Here is a 20,233-nt window from a genome sequence, read left to right as displayed (position 1 = left end):
TTTAAGGTCTGGAGCAGTAGCTCCACTTAGGCATTGGGGACTTATGGATGGAGCCTGGATTCAATCAATAGACAACACTCCTGGACAAAACAGCTATAGTAAATCTCTGATTAAAGTTCTTCCGTTTTGTTTGAGAGGGATCTGGCATCGGTGAGGTAGATTGATGGAAACGGGGGTTTGTGCTGCTGCTTTCGCAGCTGGACATGACTGCCAGCTCTGCATCCCTGCTTTTGTTTCCTCTTCCTCCGCCGCCTGTGTCGCTTGCTGTTCCTGACAACCCACAGAATGCCCAGTGGTCTCACAATCTTAGGTGGGATACTGTGGGTCCAATCCAGATTAACCCTCTTGGCTCTATCCTGGCCATTTGTGGCCACTTCACTTTTATTTTTTCAACCATTTTCATTCTGTTAATGCAAATGGAATGAAACTTCCCAAAGGTCTACATTTTTTTTTTAAGATTTTTCAATTTTCAACATCAGCTCCTTAATAATGTCAATAATATTCACTATACACCAAATTGTTCCTCTTGGCTCTATCGTGGCCATTTTTGGCTAATTGAAACCCATTATAACCACCTTTTTTGATTCCTTGTTATTGGCAGTACTAAATCATACAATTTAGGTAAAATTGCTTTCATTCTAAACGCAGCACATGAAAATTGTAGTTTTTAAAGTTTTTTACCAAATTACATCATTTACCCATTTTTGGCCAATTTCATGTAATATTCCTTTTTTTTTTTTTTTTTTTTTTTTGCCTGTCCCGTTTGGTTCTTTTGCCATCAGAATTATTGTTTAAAGGCGAAGAAAGATACCCAACGGATTTACTTACAGCCAGGCTACCAGGTCAGTAACCCACGTCCGTCAGCACAGACCCTCCCCTAGCCACGCTGCACACAGCCACGAGGAAACCATCACCTAAGAGCCAACAGAGCCCCTAATAGGCCATAACCGCTACCCCGGGTTGAGCCCACCAAGGAAGATGCTCATGTAATATTCCTAGTTTCTAGTAGCGGCCTTTGATGGCTTATCACACTCCAACAGACCAAAAGAATGACACAATTTTGACATAAGTTTGATCTTAAGGATCTAATAGTTTGTGCTTGTGCATGACATTGCAGCAGAAACATGTATTTGCAAGATAGACTGGAATAAATTATGACGCATCAAATATTACACAGGTTGCAGTGAATTTCTGTCGATGCAGACTATTGAGCTTTGAGGTTCCCAGTCAAACTTAGCTTTGAAGCACATGTTAAAAGCACCTTTACTCTTGTATTTTTCATAAAAAGATACCATACCCAAAATATCAACTCCCAAAAAAAAGAAAACCCAATCACAGGACATTTTGCAGAGTTCAAAGCTACAGCTGCAGCGCAAACGACAACAAACACTGTTTATAAACGTGTCCTGGAGTTTATGCAGGTGCAGACAGGCTTACTTACAGCAGTAGCACTAACAGCTTCCAGATCATTTATTCTGGCAATATGGCAAGAAGGTCATCACTGCTTCAAGCACTGTCTATATGATCTGGTCAGAGAGCAAGGACAGCAAGAAGTCCTCTGTCCTTGAACAAAAGACATCTGCCCAAGATGAAGAAACTTCCTCTCCAGATGATGAGAGGACAATCTCCAAAGAGGCTGACCACATTACCACTGATGATGAGTACTAGCCAGTGCCGGAATCCTCTTCTGGGGTTTTCTGTTTGTTTTTTGTCTTTTTGGGTATTTTTTTTTTTTTTTGGGGGGGGGGGGGTCTTTTTTTTGCTCTTAGATGATATTTAATACAAATATTTTGTTACAACCGGAAAACCGTGTGGGTCCCACTAACTGAAGAGAGACTGCTCTACAATCCAGTACCCGCTGGTATCAAACCAGGAGTCACCCTGTATGCAGTTTCCTGCATTAGCAGCCTGAGATCTACTTTTGACTTTTTTATAACAAAGGAGATCTTTTAGCTGCTGTGCACCCTTACAAACCTGCACGGGAGGCGAAGGTGTGAGGATTGGAGGATTATAGATGAAGTGGAGATGTAAGCCTACACCAGAATAAAGCAATACAAAGCATGTTGGATGACAACACTGGAAGTTCTCAGGAAGTAAAAAAGGGAAAGGGGTTCAGACTCCAACTGACGGAGGAGCTCCGAGTACAACGTCTTTGCTTCGGTCACCTTGGCAGAGGAACCCCTCAGATGAAAACTGGCACAGGGGAAACCACCCAGAGCTTCCTCCCCAGCTCCTCCAGTTGCAACAGTGGAAGATTTTGTTGTCTGTCTTTGGCTTCACCAAAACTACCACGGCGATATCCCACATGCCAAAGCAACAGAGGAATGTGCTTCTTTTGACCACAACACACAGGGAACCAGCAGTTAGTGATGGGTAATAGAGGAAGCCTGGAAGCAAGAAGCAATCCTGGACTACAATAGGCACAAATACAGCTTGGATAACTTAAGAGAGGATGTTGGCACCTTGAGTTGTAGAAGGAAAACTAACTGATGGCTGATGGCTCTTTTTTCCAATCTCCTGGATGTCTTGGGATATGATGCCTTTGTCCCGCCGGAAACAAGTTCACTGAAGTGGGGGAGTCCTCTACAACCTACAAATGAAGAGTGATCCTGGGAGAGCTGGGACACATGCTGGTGACCTCGACAATTTCAAGACACCCTTGTCCCTGATTCTCAACCATTTCTGCCATTGATATCAAGCCAGTAGTCTGAACCAGAGTGTGACCCACACCCCACCATCAAAATGAGAAGAAGGTGCAAAAGGCGCACCTCCAGGAACAGCAGCCCCTCAGGTGTAGAAAGTGTGTCTACAAAAACCACTCTACTGTGGTTAGCACATCTTGCTGCTAATGACGATGCACACAGAAGCTCACACACTGGAATATAAATTTTGATCATTTTTGTGGTCATTTCAGTGGTTATTTGGTCATTAAATTGCCTTTCTGGCCACTAACACACCATGTGTGATTTTCTTTTTGGCCATTCATCCAAAAAAATTAAATAACGTAAAAATAAATAATTGTTACTGTTACTGCCCTGCAATGATGATTTAAAAAAAAATTAGGTTTCATCATTCATATGCTAAAAAATGTGAACTTCATTGCTATTTCCCCCCAAAAGCGTAGTAATAATACATAATCTGACTGGTATTCAAAGGGTATAATTTCTGAATTTGAATTATAGTTTGGTTTTCATGACTAGGACCAGTGTTAATTTAAAAAATCAAGTCAATGAAAGTAGAAAAATGTTTTAATATATATTAATTGTAGAGCATTTTGTGAACGTAAACAGGAGGTGGCCATTTTTTTGTATTTTTTTTGTTTTTCTGTCACTGCACAAAAAACAAAGATGCATAAAACTCATTGATACTTTTAATTATTGCTATGCATCTAACCTCCACCATGGTTAGAAAAGAAATCATTTTGCATGTATTATTTAGAAAAAAAAAATAGAGATTTTATTATTTTTATCCCTATGTAAATCATTACAATTATGTGATTTAACTGGCATTTAAAGGGTTAAAATTCTGAATTAGAATGAAATTTTAATTTTCATGAATAACATGAAAGTGGAATTTATATATATAGCATTTTGTAAATGTAAACAAGGGGTGGCAATTTTTGGCCACGAACAAGCTGAGAGGGAGTTTTTATGTTTTTGCTTTCCCTGCACAAAAATAATGCATTATAATCAATGTTGATGTGAATCAATTACATGTCGGAAGTGTGATTTTATCATGTTTATGTGAAGCGAAATGTGAATCATATTTTCGATCTACTTTCTCTGCTGGTTCAATCAATTTTGGTTGGAGAGAGATAAAACCTGCAGCTTCAGAATCTAGCGCAGAAACACAAAGCACCTGCCACCTTTTCAAAATCAGTGAGCTGTCGGCTTTCAGCCCCAACGGCGTGTCCGTGTCCGCGTGTATGTGCCGTCAGGTGAGAAAGCGACAGCTCACTGATTCGGATGCGTTGGGTCCGCGTTTTGTGTTTATGTCTTTGTGCAGAATCTGTGTACCTGCTCTCATTTACTGTTTTAGCTGTTTGGCGGTTGTAGAAATTTTGTGAGGTTTAACCTGAGATTCTGGCGGTTCGGACAAAATAAATTTATATTTAAAAATCGATTCAGGATTTTAATGAATCAATATCACGTTATCCAATCCAGAATCGATTTTAATCGATAATCAAAACCCACCCCTACTGCAAATTGGTTGTCTTCCACCTAGTACAGTGGACAAACAAACTGGTATTTAAAGGGTTAAAAATGTAATTTAAGTAATAACTATTTTATATTTATGAAAAGAACTGAAATTAGTTAAAAAACTTTATGTGGGAAAAATGGCAAAAAAACATAAAAAATTATAAAAATTACAGACCTAATCTGTTGGTGGACACTTTTGGCCACGAACAAGCTGAAAGGGTAGTGATTTTGAACAAACCCAGAAGGTTAAAGTCTGGGTTCGTCCATACGCACCAACATCAGAAACTAACTAATAAATACAAAGAGTGAATAACAGCTCACCAAGTGCTCTATTTGTACAAACAGGTTTCATCGTAGTTGAAGAAGCATTTTAGCTAAACAATTTTACCCACTAACTTGATGCAACAGAAAGCACAGTGAGCATTTATTGAACATCTGTTTGTTTTTGCCTGAGGGTTTGGTCTCAACAATATTAGCTGAAGCAGTCCTTTGCAAGTTTCCTCAAAGCAGAGAAGGGAAAAGGGAACCTGTTGTGTATGGTAGGTGAAAAGCGGCAGCAGATACATTCAAGCCTCCCCTGCATCTCAGGTGTAGTGCTGCCACGCAGGTTAATTAGAAAACTTATCTCGCAGGGATTCAGTCCCTCACTAAACAGACAAGGTTTTCCCCAAGGAAGCTCTAATCTGAGCATTCTCACTCTGCCTGCACCGCTGAAGGAGCATCTCCAGAGGGAAACCTGATAGATGGGAGGGGCAGGTGACCAAAGCACAAGGGCTTGCTGAGGCCATCTCTTTAACTAAAACTAAAGTCTGCCAGGGTGTAAGAACGAGAAAATGTCTCCACTGACAATATAGAGCAGTTTGGTTAACAAGCTTAATCAGACAGATAAAGAAGTTTAAAAGTACACATTTAAACAATGAGTTTGAACAATTTAAATAACAGTTCAGTAAGCTTTTAGGCATCTGGGTTTCTGCCAGACTGTAACCTATCCAAACACAGTGCAAAATGGACACTTGGATCATATTTGTTCCACTTCAATCATTAATATCACAGCTTATTATTGTCACAGCAATTTATACTTGGTGGTTAAGATAAAGCCATTTTAACCATTGTAGTGGAAAAACACGTAATACATCAAGTATATTCGATATATCGCCCAATGCTAAGTAGCTGTGCATCTTTTTAATCTTGAAAAGATTGAAAATAACTGCACTTAGTAACAACAAGACGTCAAATCCATATGCTCATTTGTAAAGACGACCTAAGACTACAGGGAGTGCAGAATTATTAGGCAAATGAGTATTTTGTCCACATCATCCTCTTCATGCATGTTGTCTTACTCCAAGCTGTATAGGCTCGAAAGCCTACTACCAATTAAGCATATTAGGTGATGTGCATCTCTGTAATGAGAAGGGCTGTGGTCTAATGACATCAACACCCTATATCAGGTGTGCATAATTATTAGGCAACGTCCTTTCCTTTGGCAAAATGGGTCAAAAGAAGGACTTGACAGGCTCAGAAAAGTCAAAAATAGTGAGATATCTTGCAGAGGGATGCAGCAGTCTCAAAATTGCAAAGCTTCTGAAGCGTGATCATCGAACAATCAAGCGTTTCATTCAAAATAGTCAACAGGGTCGCAAGAAGCGTGTGGAAAAACCAAGGCGCCAAATAACTGCCCATGAACTGAGAAAAGTCAAGCGTGCAGCTGCCAAGATGCCACTTGCCACCAGTTTGGCCATATTTCAGAGCTGCAACATCACTGGAGTGCCCAAAAGCACAAGGTGTGCAATACTCAGAGACATGGCCAAGGTAAGAAAGGCTGAAAGACGACCACCACTGAACAAGACACACAAGCTGAAACGTCAAGACTGGGCCAAGAAATATCTCAAGACTGATTTTTCTAAGGTTTTATGGACTGATGAAATGAGAGTGAGTCTTGATGGGCCAGATGGATGGGCCCGTGGCTGGATTGGTAAAGGGCAGAGAGCTCCAGTCCGACTCAGACGCCAGCAAGGTGGAGGTGGAGTACTGGTTTGGGCTGGTATCATCAAAGATGAGCTTGTGGGGCCTTTTCAGGTTGAGGATGGAGTCAAGCTCAACTCCCAGTCCTACTGCCAGTTTCTGGAAGACACCTTCTTCAAGCAGTGGTACAGGAAGAAGTCTGCATCCTTCAAGAAAAACATGATTTTCATGCAGGACAATGCTCCATCACACGCGTCCAAGTACTCCACAGCGTGGCTGGCAAGAAAGGGTATAAAAGAAGAAAAACTAATGACATGGCCTCCTTGTTCACCTGATCTGAACCCCATTGAGAACCTGTGGTCCATCATCAAATGTGAGATTTACAAGGAGGGAAAACAGTACACCTCTCTGAACAGTGTCTGGGAGGCTGTGGTTGCTGCTGCACGCAATGTTGATGGTGAACAGATCAAAACACTGACAGAATCCATGGATGGCAGGCTTTTGAGTGTCCTTGCAAAGAAAGGTGGCTATATTGGTCGCTGATTTGCTTTTGTTTTGTCTTTGAATGTCAGAAATGTATATTTGTGAATGTGGAGATGTTATATTGGTTTCACTGGTAAAAATAAATCATTGAAATGGGTATATATTTGTTTTTTGTTAAGTTGCCTAATAAGTATGCACAGTAATAGTCACCTGCACACACAGATATCCCCCTAAAATAGCTAAAACTAAAAACTACTTCCAAAAACATTCAGCTTTGATATTAATGAGTTTTTTGGGTTCATTGAGAACATGGTTGTTGTTCAATAATAAAATTATTCCTCAAAAATACAACTTGCCTAATAATTCTGCACTCCCTGTATTGATAAAACTTTTAGTTTGTCTTAATTGCAGAACTACGGTCTGCACATGGGTAACTTAAAAAAGAAATTTAATCTAAACGCTAATCATAGCACTCCTGGAATATGACTTCTGATGTTTTTCTTATGAAGTTGCCAGGAGTGCTAAACTTCTAGAGGCATCAAGAACAAAAGCACTGACTGCGTAGTGGAAGAATGATGACAGTCCCAGTTGGGGACATCCATTTCTGCAAATGCACAGAAGGATGACAAATAGGAGATGAAAATGTGGCAGATAGATGACACAAAGGCATTCACTGCTGTGACTGATGTTGCTACTTAAACAGTGCATGTTCATAATTGGTGATTTATGGTGGTCATTGCAGATTCACTGCCACTCTTGCAAGTTCTTGTACATTCTGCTGCCTCGCCACCATATTAACATCATTTGACAACTTATCTGCTCAGCTCATACTCTCCACGACCACACGTCTAATAAAGCTTTTAATGGATTTACCTGCTACTTAAACTATATACATAAAATCCTGAATCCTGAGTGGCTCCACCATCCCAGCATTACAGTGATGTAATATTCATTTTCAGTTTCCCTGGAGCCTTTTCAGAGGTGTGGATATGAGAACTAAAGGCTGTCTGTTAACCGTATGATCAACCGATCCCATATCCACTGCACTAGGGTCCAGCTAACTTTTCCATCACAACAAGAGCTGAATAAGCTATTCAGCGACCAGTATTAATCATAAAAGTACACCTAATAAGAACCAAATCTCAGACATTTGGCACAACTGTCATTTCAGCGTCTTCTTAGCGAGTTTCTGATATATTGTGATTTTTATCCAAGCAACACAGTCAGCTATCCATCTTCTTCCACTTCAATTCAGCATCAGGGGTGACTTTATAATACGAGCAACTAAGGGCACAATTACCCTGTAATTAAATGTAATTTGGAGGTACTTATGGATACTTACAGATACTTTACAAGAAAAGACACACATTACACTGCAAATAAGTACACTGTAAGTAATTTTAATTATGTCATACTTAAATAAATTTTATCATAATTTCAGGAAAAACAAACAATATTTCCCCATTTTACATTAAGTACGCTTTTCTTTTTGGGGTGACTTAATCTTGCATAACATCTAGGTGTTTTACAGGAACAGAGACAGAAATTGCACTGTAGGAAATCTTAAACATGACATGAAACACTACATATAAAAAGCTAAATTACATCATGGAGCGATCCTCTTAAACCGATTTTTAGTTTTAGTGTCGTTATTTTCCTCAGAGTTATCGATTCTGTCAGTAGTTAGCTAAGATAAACTAATGTCAGTCTATTAGCTGCAACCAACCAACCACATGACGTAACGTACAGACAGAAGACAGCGCCACACATGTTCTCAAATTTTAACTTTAAGCACTTCTTTCTTAAATGCAGCTTCACAGACAGTGTTACAATCTACATCAGATTTTGAGAGCAGGGCTCCATGATTAAATTAGCCTTTATATGTTCAGTATTTCTTGCCCTATTTAAGTACACTGTAAGTAATACTAATTACTGAGTAATTCATTTTTAGTACACCATAGAGAGAGGGGTGGCAAAAGCAAAGGAAAAGGCTTTTTATCAGCTGCATGCTTAACTGGACACTAAGTAAGGATCGCCTACATATAATGTAGGCAACTGACTAGAAAGACAGATTGAGCTGCAGCAAGTTAACGTGATGAAAGCTAGAGCTTTAAATGTACTGACAGTACATGGATGGAAAAGAGCCTAGAAAGGTGGAGGTATGTGCTGAGGAGAAGAGGAGTGAAAGACAGAATGCATGTGTTTAAATGAGTGGGAGATAGTTGTAAGAGTAAAGATGCAAGGAGCAGAGGCAGTGATAGCAGATGAGTTTAAATATCTGGGGTCAACCATACAAAGCAACTGACAGCCCCACAAGAGAGGTGGAGAGAGAAGGATCGCAGCTAAAGAGAATATTACGGTTTACAACTTAGCGAGACGTGTTTTGGATGTATGATTTGGAGACGTGGCCCTGACAGAAATATGGGAGGCCCACCTGGAAGTGGCAGAGCTGAAGTTTCTAAGAATTTTATTAGAAGTGATCAGACTAGAAAGAATTGGAAATGAGTGGACATCAGACAGACAGCTCGATATGAACAGTTTGGAGGACAAAGAGAGGCAAGGCTGAGATGGTTTGAAGAGAAGAGCACAAAAGGAGCACAAGTGCACAAGAGGCATGGTGGATATAATGGAAAAAGGATGCTGATACTAGAGCTGTAAAAGGGGAAGACCACAGAGGAATTTCATGGACGTACCGAAGGACACGCACAAAATGATGGTAGCGGTGGGGTGAGATAACTTCTAAAAACACTGGCCCAAAGCAGAAGTGGAAAAAGAAGCACACTATGAATGCACATTTATTTTTGCTACTTTCATTTTACAAAGCTATATTTATGAAGATGTAGTACTATCGTGCTGTCTTGTAAAATATTATGCATGTCCAGATGTCTTCATTTTTAATGGGGACACAGTAATCGTGGAACATTTAGAAAAAAAGGTTTCTAAAATGCCTTATAAGTTGCTGGAAACTTAAGGTTTTACTCCTCAGCCTTAAAAAGGTGATGGGGTATCGTTGTCCCCTTGCTGGGTGGAGGGACAGGCAGCATGGACACTTACAAATATACATAGATTAGTGTGTAATTATGTTTTCCAACAAAACTGATGCACACTCATAATCTGAGAATTAATCCAGTAAAAATACACCGGGGCAGGCACTGGTGTGAGGAAGCCACCATGTTGATCTGCAATTTTGAATAAAATGGACACCACTGTTTCAGATAATCACGTTATGTCTATGTGGCTAGAGACTGGCTGTATATGTTGCACGTAGTGGTATTGTCACAATTACTTGTTGTCAGCAGATTAGATGCTTAAAGAGAAAGACAGCAAGGAATTTAAATATCACTTTCAGTTTGTAAGTTTTCTCAGTTAAACCCACTGACCATAGGAATATTTTCAAATTATGGTTTGTCTGACAGTCTGAGATTCATAGAGATTCGCTTTGATATCATGTGCAGGAAAGAAAATTATCAAATCCTGTTGCAGAGATTATTAAAATGTTGAAGAGTTGTATTTACAACTACACTGGCCACTTTATTAGGTATGACTGTTGAACACTACAGTCTAACCAGCCAATTATATGGCAACAGTTCAGTAGACACGGTCAAAACAGCCTACTGAGATTCAAACCAAGGGTCAGAATAGGGAACAAAGGCCATTTAAATGACTGGTTGTTCAGCTATAAGGGAATTTTCCCAGACAACCACCTCTATGGTTTACAGAGGATAGTCCAACAAAAAAAAGGAAAAGCAGGAAAAGGTGATGCCAAGTCTTAAATCATCTCAAAATGGTTCGTTGAACATGACAGTCAGTTCACTCTATTCAAACAGCATCAACCAAGTCTTGATGCAATAGACCAGCACCAGGGGCGTGCAGCTAATGAAATAGCCAGTGAGTGTAGTTGTAATGGCTTGTTCGTAAAAGCTGAAAGGTTTTTTTTGTTGTATTTTTTACAGCTTTAATATTTTTTGTGTTTCCAAATTATAATCAAAAACATTTATTTTACATCTACTAATGTTCTTAACTGCTTATCCAATTCATAGTCGCTGGAAAGTGGATCCTACGCAAACTGTCATAGGACAAATAAATTCATTTTGATTTTAATGCTATCCAATTTCAATCCAATCCAATTTTATTTATAAAGCACTTTAAAATACCCAGCACAGGAACAAAGTGCTGTACAGAAACAGCAAAAAAAATAAATAAAACACATAAAACATAAAATTAAAACAGCCCTATATTAAAACAAAAACAAGATAAAACAGCACCGAATCACCTAAAAACAACTGAAATAAAAATAAAAACCAACATCTCACGTGGTGTCAAAGGCCAGGGTAAAGAGGTGGGTTTTCAAGAGTGACTTAAAAACAGAACTGGCCTGTCTAATCTCTAAAGGAAGCTCGTTCCACAGTTTTGGAGCTGCTACAGCAAAAGCACGATCCCCTCTAAATTTACGCCCAGTCCTGGGTACATTCAGGAGCAGCTGATCAGCTGACCAGCTGACCTGAGAGAGCGGGTGGGTGTATAAGGCTGTAGCAGCTCAGAGAGATACGATGGGGCCAGGCCATGGAGAGCTTTAAAAGCAAATAAAAGAATTTTAAAATGAATCCTAAAAGAAATGGGCAGCCAGTGAAGTGAAGCTAAAACAGGGGAAATGTGCTCAAACTTTCGAGTGCCAGTTAAAAGACGAGCTGCGGCATTTTGCACCCTCTGTAGATGACTAATATATGATGCGCTGACCCCAATATAAAGTGCATTACAGTAATCCAGCCGAGTGCTAACAAAGGCGTGGATCACTGTCTCAAAGTGCTGCCGTGAAAGAATTGGCTTTATTTTTGCCAGCTGCCTGAGGTGAAAGAAGCTTGATTTTACCACTGCCTTAATTTGATTATTAAATTCCAGATCACAGTCCACTTTGACCCCCAGGTTTGTGACGGTTGGCTTAACATACTGGGCCAGGGAATCTACATACACACTGGGGGTCTCAGTGGGGCTACCAAAAACCATCACCTCGGTCTTTTTATCATTGAATTTTAAAAAGTTAACAGACGTCCAAGTCTTAATGTCATCGAGACACTGAAGTAATGGCTGTGTAAGGTATCTGCCTTTTTTCTTTAGAGGGACATAGATCTGACAGTCATCAGCATAAAAGTGGAAAGCAATGCCGTGTTTTCTCAGTACAGAACCAAGAGGAAGCAGATATAAAGAGAAGAGGAGGGGGCCTAGAACTGAGCCCTGTGGGACACCACACAAGAGGGGAGCGGAGGACGACACATAGTCACCGAGGCTGACACAAAAAGTTTGCCCCGCCAAGTAGGACCTGAACCACTCCAGTGCTGTGCCCCTAATGCCCACCCAGTGCTCCAAACGAGAGAATAAAATGGCATGATCCACGGTATCAAACGCAGCTGTCAAATCTAAAAGCACAAGAACAACACAGTCCCCAGCATCAGTCGCTAAAAATATGTCATTAAAAACTTTTAAAAGGGCTGATTCAGTGCTATGAAAGGGTTTAAAACCAGATTGGAAAACCTCTAACACATTTCGCTTTTCCAGGAAGGCCGTTATTTGGCTGTAAACTACCTTTTCAAGAATTTTGGAAAGAAAAGGTAGTTTGGAGATAGGCCTGTAATTTGCAAGAACCGTAGGATCAAGAGCAGGTTTTTTTAATCAGGGGTTTGACTACTGCATGTTTAAAATCTTTAGGGACAACACCTGACATCAGACTATGGTTTACCAGCTCAAGAACCAAAGGACCAACTGTAGGTAACACCTCTTTTGAAAGTCGAGGAGGGACAGCATCATATGGAGACCCTGCAGGCTTAAGATGACCAACAGTCTCCTTTAAAAAGGACAGAGTCACAGGCTCAAACCTGTCAAACACAGCAGAGCAGGAAACAGAGACTGAGAGGTCATGAGCACAAGGAGAGATTTGAGCCCTTGTGGAGGAGACCTTCTCAATAAAAAAGTGTAAAAAATTTTCACAAAAGAAAAACATCTACTCAAGACTGCTGTGGAAATCATGTACATCACTGCTCTCTCTATGCTGCTGCTAAATGGGCAATCACTGTATATCAGACTTTCCCGTTGGTTGACTTCTATCTATAAATCTCTCTTTTTTGCAATTTATGTAGCTACTTTGCACTTAATGCATACATATTATTAAAATTTGGACTATGATGGTTGTATTGATGTATAGCAACTTGTAATGCTCCCGAAAATGGCACTACAGCATGTAAAAATGTAAAGATAAGCTCTGGCGGACTTTGTTCTATGGTAGGTCTTGAAGGGTTAATGAATCAATGGTACAGAATTGGAGGAACCAAGAAGAATGAGTTGAGTAAAGTTTGACTTATCTGACTGTTTTACTTCCGTTAATGCGCCTTATAGTCCGGTGCGCCTTGTGGTGCGAAAAATACGGTAATCATAAGGAACTGAATTGTCAGAAATAATTATTCAAGTTCAAGTCCATTTTAAACGAGCAAGACCAAGGAGCAAGTGATTGTTTCAAGAGCAACATTAAAAACAATCTGCTATTGCATATTATTCACTTATATTTGGTTTTTTACTTGCTATATTGTTATGTGTTGTATTTGTTGCACCTTTCTCCCAGGTCTCCCTTGGAAAAGAGATTTTAATTTCAATGAGAATTTTTACTTGGATAAATAAAGGATAATAAATGAAAACTTCTACTGTTGTATGTAAAGCTGGATATCACTCAGGAAGGAGAAAGCTTTGGTGCGCTATCCAATTGGTTGGCATGACCCTGGAAAAAAATATGCTGACAGTCTGAGGTTTTTGGACACTTACCCACAATTAAGACACAACTGCCACATTGAAAAGAAAAAAACTCCATAGTCTTTCAGAGCCTAAGTATTGTTTTGTATTGTGCTATATTGTTAAAGCTCATTTTTATGGGTTAAGAAATTGTTTCATTTTCTTCTTTTTAATTCAAATGAAATCAAAACAACGTATTATTATAGGCTCAGATGAGTTTGAATACAAGTATGATATGGATAACCCATTCACCTAAATCAATACTTCAATCAAAAGAGTAAATCATTAACAAGAGGCTTCCTGAGACTTTGTTTAAACAACAGCTAATACATGTGTTGGAAAAAAACAATGGTTGAACAAACGTACCTGGCCCAGGATGCCGCCGAGCAGACTCCACATGGCTTGGCCTTCACTTCGCAGCTTTCCATTTGCATTCAGCAGTTCCTCCAGAAACTCACAGAGCTGGAGGGAGACAAATGGAAACAAACTGTGGCCCTGATCATATAACATGTGATACTTTTTTTTCCTTCTAATAAACCTAAAGAATAACTGTCTTGAGTAACAGGAAAAAAGTTGAATCCATAAGCATTTACCATTCACAAGGATGAAACAACAATATAAACATCGGTCTCAACCTGTGTGTTAGCTGGGTCAGGAATAGAATAGAATAGAATCCTTTTTTATTGTCACTGTACATGTACAACGAAATTGCTTCACTCCAACTGTTCAGGTAGAAAATATAAATAGTAAGACAGCAGGAATATTTAACAAACTTGAGAAACATAAAAACATGAGAGCTATATACAAACAGGAGGAAGGCACAGTACAGAAAAGGCGCACAGAAAAAGAACAGGTTGTGGTACAAGGCTAACCTAACTGAGGTCAAATTCAATTTTTTCAAATTTCAATAACAGACCAACTTGTCTATTATTCGTCTCAAACTAGGGAATGTAAAACATTCGATCTTCCATCCATCAGTAACCTAAAGAGTAATGATCATTTTGATTGTTTTTTTTTTTGTTGTTGTTGGTTTTTTTTTTTCGTTTTAAAGGTTATCAACCTAACTAAACAATTCTCCTAGAAACTAATTAGGTACTGCCATACATGTGACTGGGAGTAAAAGGGCAAGAAAGAGTTGTCCTGTGCATCCTTTCATGTTATCCAGGCCATTTACAAGTTTGGCCAGGAGCTTAATACACCATGTTAAGCAATGTTCTTAAGAGACAACCCCGTCTATGGTTTAAATACCTAGGAACTGAAGAGGTCTCTTGAATGAAAAGTAAAATGTCTTCACAAAACTTAAAGAAGTCCAGTAGCTCACATGTTCCCATTATGTAAAAAGTGAACGATAACAGTTTGACAAGCATACAATTGAATTTCTTCCCCAAGGAGGTGTTTCCTGAAGAGCTGTTAGCCAGACCTTTTGTGATATGGCCATGCTAACGTTCTGTGGCACGTGAACATCAATTTTGCACTCAAATATAAACAACTGAAACTGTTTCATATTATCACTGCATATGATTTGCAACTGGTAACCCCTTTGTCGAGGTTAACGCTGTACTGTTCTCCACTAGTGTCCATTAGTCAAAGCTTAACTTGTAATGGTATTTTCTCCAAAGCCCAAGCCATCTGACAGCAACTCAGGCAGTGCAATTAGCAATACACACTCCATTAATAACGCTTAACATGCATGGCAGAAGACTGAATGCAACATTAACTCTGACTTCTACTCTGCCATTGTATTCCCTTCCTCATGCTGACAGACGGAGTGGCAGGCTTACTGCAGAGGTCATATGTCTGAAGAGAAACATGAAGGCTACACACAGAGAACTCCTAAATTCAACCTTCTCTCATGGCACAACAAAGCTTTAAAATCCATTAAAATGTGTTGTGTTGAAAGATTTGAACAACTGAAGTTCAAGTTTACAAATACTGGTATCCACTGTTGACTCCCCTCAGCCTCCTAGTATTCGGTATAAATACGCTGGGTGCCTTAATTCTTGAGTTATCGTATTCACAAGATTTATTTTTAGAAAACGTCAGATAATCTCTGACCTTGATTCAAACTCGACTGAGATTTTTAGTAGATGCGCTAAAATAGCACGAATGTGAATCCTAGGTGAATTCCTTCTTGCAATATCACATTCACACGATTTTCTGAGGTCAAGGTCACTGAAATTCAACGAGATTTTTAGTACAGCTTTCACAGCTGAGGGGTTAAAAAAAAGAAAGAAAGAAGACTGAAAACCACCTGCTTTGATAATATCACTACATTTTTTTCACCACATTCATTTTAATGTTTCCTTCAAGCAAACCTTTTGGAAAGATGTACCTTTTTTGGTGTGTTGCTTGGACACTATTCAGTATATTCAGTTTTTTGCTACCACAACAACATCACTTTCTCCATGAGAAAACCTGCATATATTAATGAAATGGGCCCATGTGAGCTGTCAATATGAACAGCAATGTCAGCTGTTGACTAAAGCTTTGTTCTTTCTAAACTTGAAATCAGATCAAATCACTCCACCATCATTCCATGTACATCGGTGTATCCATCCCAGTTTCAAACTTCCACTGAGGATTTTACAATCAGTCAACATGTGAGTGGAGTATAGAAATTCTACATTTTACTACAGTACTACATTAAGTGTTAACGAATCACAGCCTTTTTTATGCAAAGTCCCTCAATTTCAGAAGCTCAAAAGTAACTGGATAGTTAACCTCAACCTCAACCTGTTCTGTCATTATGCAACGACAGACAGAAGAACGGAAGATTGTTCAAAATGTTAAACTTGTGTTTGGCAGTTGGTTACTGGAATCTTAAAATGAGGTCCAAAGAGATGCTAAAGCATTTAGCATCATTTAGGACAAGTTCAATATTCAATATGATCAATCTGTCTATATTTATTGATTTCATAATTTCCTTGTGTGACCAATAAACTTGATCCATCTATCCCATAATTCAGTCTGTAATTGAGATTTTGCAAGAAGTTGCACACTACTGATGGCACTCAAAAACAGAAGGACAGATTACAGTTTGCCTGGAAATAACTAAAAACATTAACTTGTACCAGAATGATGAGAGGACATAAGTACGGAAAAGAAAATGAACAGTTCATTGTCTAAAACAGACCTTACTGTCTGTCAAATATGCTGCAAGCAACATTATGACATGGGCACGTATATCAGGTCACTGCTGCAGATAAAAGTAGCAGTAAAACTTTTCTGTTGTTTTTGCACTAAAGGATTTCTTTTTGAAACTAGCGTATAATTAAAACAAATTTTTAATTATAGCAATTGTGTTTGAACTGTGTCACTCACCTTGTTATACTCGACGTGTAGTTTTTCTTGTTCATTCTCCAGCTTATCTTTAAGGTTTTTCTGCTCTGAAATGTTATCCTGGATCTGGATCATTCTCATGTTCCGCTCTGAGTAGTTTTTTTTTTTTTTTTTAAAAAGGGGGATACAAAAAGTCATTAATGAAGTTAAAGGAGCAGAAGAGGCAATGTTGGCAAATGATGCTATATTAGGTTAGGATAACGGAAGAATGGTGGAGAAGGAAAATATAAATCTAGTACAACTGCTGCTTTTTCAATGTAGGCTGACTACATAAAAGCAATAACACCATCGCTACCACATTTAACACTGTTACAGTGGCTTGCAAAAGTATTCGGCCCCCTTGAACTTTCCCACATTTTGTCACATTACAGCCACAAACATGAATCAATTTCATTGGAATTCCAGGTGAAAGACCAACACAAAGTGGTGCACACGTGAGAAGTGGAACGAAAATCATACATGATTCCAAACATTTTTTACAAATAAATAACTGAAAAGTGGGGTGTGTGTAATTATTCAGCCCCCTTTGGTCTGAGTGCAGTCAGTTGCCCATAGACGTTGCCTGATGAGTGCTAATGACTAAATAGAGTGCACCTGTGTGTAATCTAATGTCAGTACAAATACAGCTGCTCTGTGACAGCCTCAGAGGTTGTCTAAGAGAATATTGGGAGCAACAACACCATGAAATCCAAAGAACACACCAGACAGGTCAGGGATAAAGTTATTGAGAAATTTAAAGCAGGCTTAGGCTACAAAAAGATTTCCCAAGCCTTGAACATCCCACGGAGCACTGTTCAAGCCATCATTCAGAAATGGAAGGAGTATGGCACAACTGTAAACCTACCAACACAAGGCCGTCCACCTAAACTCACAGGCCGAACAAGGAGAGCGCTGATCAGAAATGCAGCCAAGAGGCCCATGGTGACTCTGGACGAGCTGCAGAGATCTACAGCTCAGGTGGGGGAATCTGTCCATAGGACAACTATTAGTCGTGCACTGCACAAAGTTGGCCTTCATGGAAGAGTGGCAAGAAGAAAGCCATTGTTAACAGAAAACCATAAGAAGTCACGTTTGCAGTTTGCCACAAGCCATGTGGGGACACAGCAAACATGTGGAAGAAGCTGCTCTGGTCAGATGAGACCAAAATGGAACTTTTGGGCCAAAATGCAAAACGCTATGTGTGGCAGAAAACTAACACTGCACATCACTCTGAACACACCATCCCCACTGTCAGATATGGTGGTGGCAGCATCATGCTCTGGGGGTGCTTCTCTTCAGCAGGGACAGGGAAGCTGGTCAGAGTTGATGGGAAGATGGATGGAGCCAAATATAGGGCAATCTTGGAAGAAAACCTCTTGGAGTCTGCAAAAGACTTGAGACTGGGGCGGAGGTTCAGCTTCCAGCAGGACAACGACCCTAAACATAAAGCCAGGGCAACAATGGAACGGTTTAAAACAAAACATATCCATGTGTTAGAATGGCCCAGTCAAAGTCCAGATCTAAATCCAATCGAGAATCTGTGGCAAGATCTGAAAACTGCTGTTTACAAACGCTGTCCATCTAATCTGACTGAGCTGGAGCTGTTTTGCAAAGAAGAATGGGCAAGGATTTCAGTCTGTAGATGTGCAAAGCTGGTAGAGACAGACCCTAAAAGACTGGCAGCTGGAATTGCAGCAAAAGGTGGTTCTACAAAGTATTGACTCAGGGGGCTGAATAATTACGCACACCCCACTTTGCAGTTATTTATTTGCAAAAAATGTTTGGAATCATGTATGATTTTCGTTCCACTTCTCACGTGTGCACCACTTTGTGTTGGTCTTTCTCGTGGAATTACAATAAAATTGATTCATGTTTGTGGCTGTAATGTGACAAAATGTGGAAAAGTTCAAGGGGGCCGAATACTTTTGCAAGCCACTGTAACAGTGTTAAATCCATGCACTGCAGACACACAATCACTATCTAACTTAGTATGCATGTCTTAGGACTTTTGGAGAACATCTGAGTAACTCGAGTAAACTCATGCAGGTATAGTGAGTACACGCAAACGGCACACCTTTCTGCTCATGACATCAAGAAACTTTCAAATTTCCCCTAAACTGCACTGCAGTGCTTTGCAGTTTTCTAATCTTAGTGTTTTCTTCTTTAGTATCAATTTCACTCACAACAAACAAGGAGCTTCTAAAAGAATTGCTGCGAAACATTTTCTCACTGTTCTCAGAGACCTACCTACTTTAGCTGGTAACGTGAAATAGCAGCATAATAATTAACACTTGACATAAAGCAACAGAACAGCGTAGAGCAGAGATGACACAGTTTCCTCACCCAAGTAGTAGTTGACAAAGTCTGCTGTGAGAGCAGGCTGCTTGTGTTTCCTGCGACCATCCATGCTGGCACTGGTATCAGATGTGTCCACAGGGAAAATGTCAGTGCTGATGCCCATCAGTTCAGCCTTCCTCATCAACTTTCTGATAGCTGAGGCGCTAGAGGTCAGAGGTCTTGGCAGTTTTTCCCGGGGTACCCATGCCTGAGGACGAGTGTTTCTGGACAGCTCAGCTTTTGCCCTGTACTGCTGCAAGCGAGTAGTGATTCGGGCCTGCAGGTGGGACACATACAACCACTTTGCTATTAGAAACAGGATATACAAGGAGTGCAGAATTATTAGGCAAATGAGTATTTTGTCCACATCATCCTCTTCATGCATGTTGTCTTACTCCAAGCTGTATAGGCTCGAAAGCCTACTACCAATTAAGCATATTAGGTGATGTGCATCTCTGTAATGAGAAGGGGTGTGGTCTAATGACATCAACACCCTATATCAGGTGTGCATAATTATTAGGCAACGTCCTTTCCTTTGGCAAAATGGGTCAAAAGAAGGACTTGACGGGCTCAGAAAAGTCAAAAATAGTGAGATATCTTGCAGAGGGATGCAGCAGTCTCAAAATTGCAAAGCTTCTGAAGCGTGATCATCGAACAATCAAGCGTTTCATTCAAAATAGTCAACAGGGTCGCAAGAAGCGTGTGGAAAAACCAAGGCGCAAAATAACTGCCCATGAACTGAGAAAAGTCAAGCGTGCAGCTGCCAAGATGCCACTTGCCACCAGTTTGGCCATATTTCAGAGCTGCAACATCACTGGAGTGCCCAAAAGCACAAGGTGTGCAATACTCAGAGACATGGCCAAGGTAAGAAAGGCTGAAAGACGACCACCACTGAACAAGACACACAAGCTGAAACGTCAAGACTGGGCCAAGAAATATCTCAAGACTGATTTTTCTAAGGTTTTATGGACTGATGAAATGAGAGTGAGTCTTGATGGGCCAGATGGATGGGCCCGTGGCTGGATTGGTAAAGGGCAGAGAGCTCCAGTCTGACTCAGACGCCAGCAAGGTGGAGGTGGAGTACTGGTTTGGGCTGGTAGCATCAAAGATGAGCTTGTGGGGCCTTTTCGGGTTGAGGATGGAGTCAAGCTCAACTCCCA

The 20,233-nt window shown here is 40.0% G+C and overlaps 1 protein-coding gene across 7 annotated transcripts in view; it reads right to left on the bottom strand.

Moving 5' to 3' along the window:
- The window catches only part of phf14 (PHD finger protein 14), a 156,076-nt gene that overhangs the window by 108,547 nt on the left and 27,296 nt on the right, over window positions 1-20,233 (bottom strand). For all 7 annotated transcript variants that reach the window (XM_084918817.1, XM_084918819.1, XM_084918818.1 and 4 more), the window contains exons 9-11: window positions 19,080-19,350; window positions 16,740-16,846; window positions 13,785-13,880 (exon numbers count right to left, since the gene is read on the bottom strand). In XM_084918817.1, coding sequence (XP_084774943.1) covers window positions 13,785-13,880; window positions 16,740-16,846; window positions 19,080-19,350 — 474 coding nt within the window. The remainder of the gene's footprint in view (window positions 1-13,784; window positions 13,881-16,739; window positions 16,847-19,079; window positions 19,351-20,233) is intronic.

The sequence above is a fragment of the Perissodus microlepis genome, chromosome 22 (genome assembly GCF_051167445.1).
Source record: "Perissodus microlepis isolate ML-2025 ecotype Zambia chromosome 22, ASM5116744v1, whole genome shotgun sequence".
Lineage (NCBI taxonomy): Eukaryota > Metazoa > Chordata > Actinopteri > Cichliformes > Cichlidae > Perissodus > Perissodus microlepis.
This window is presented reverse-complemented; position numbering and strand designations above follow the sequence as displayed.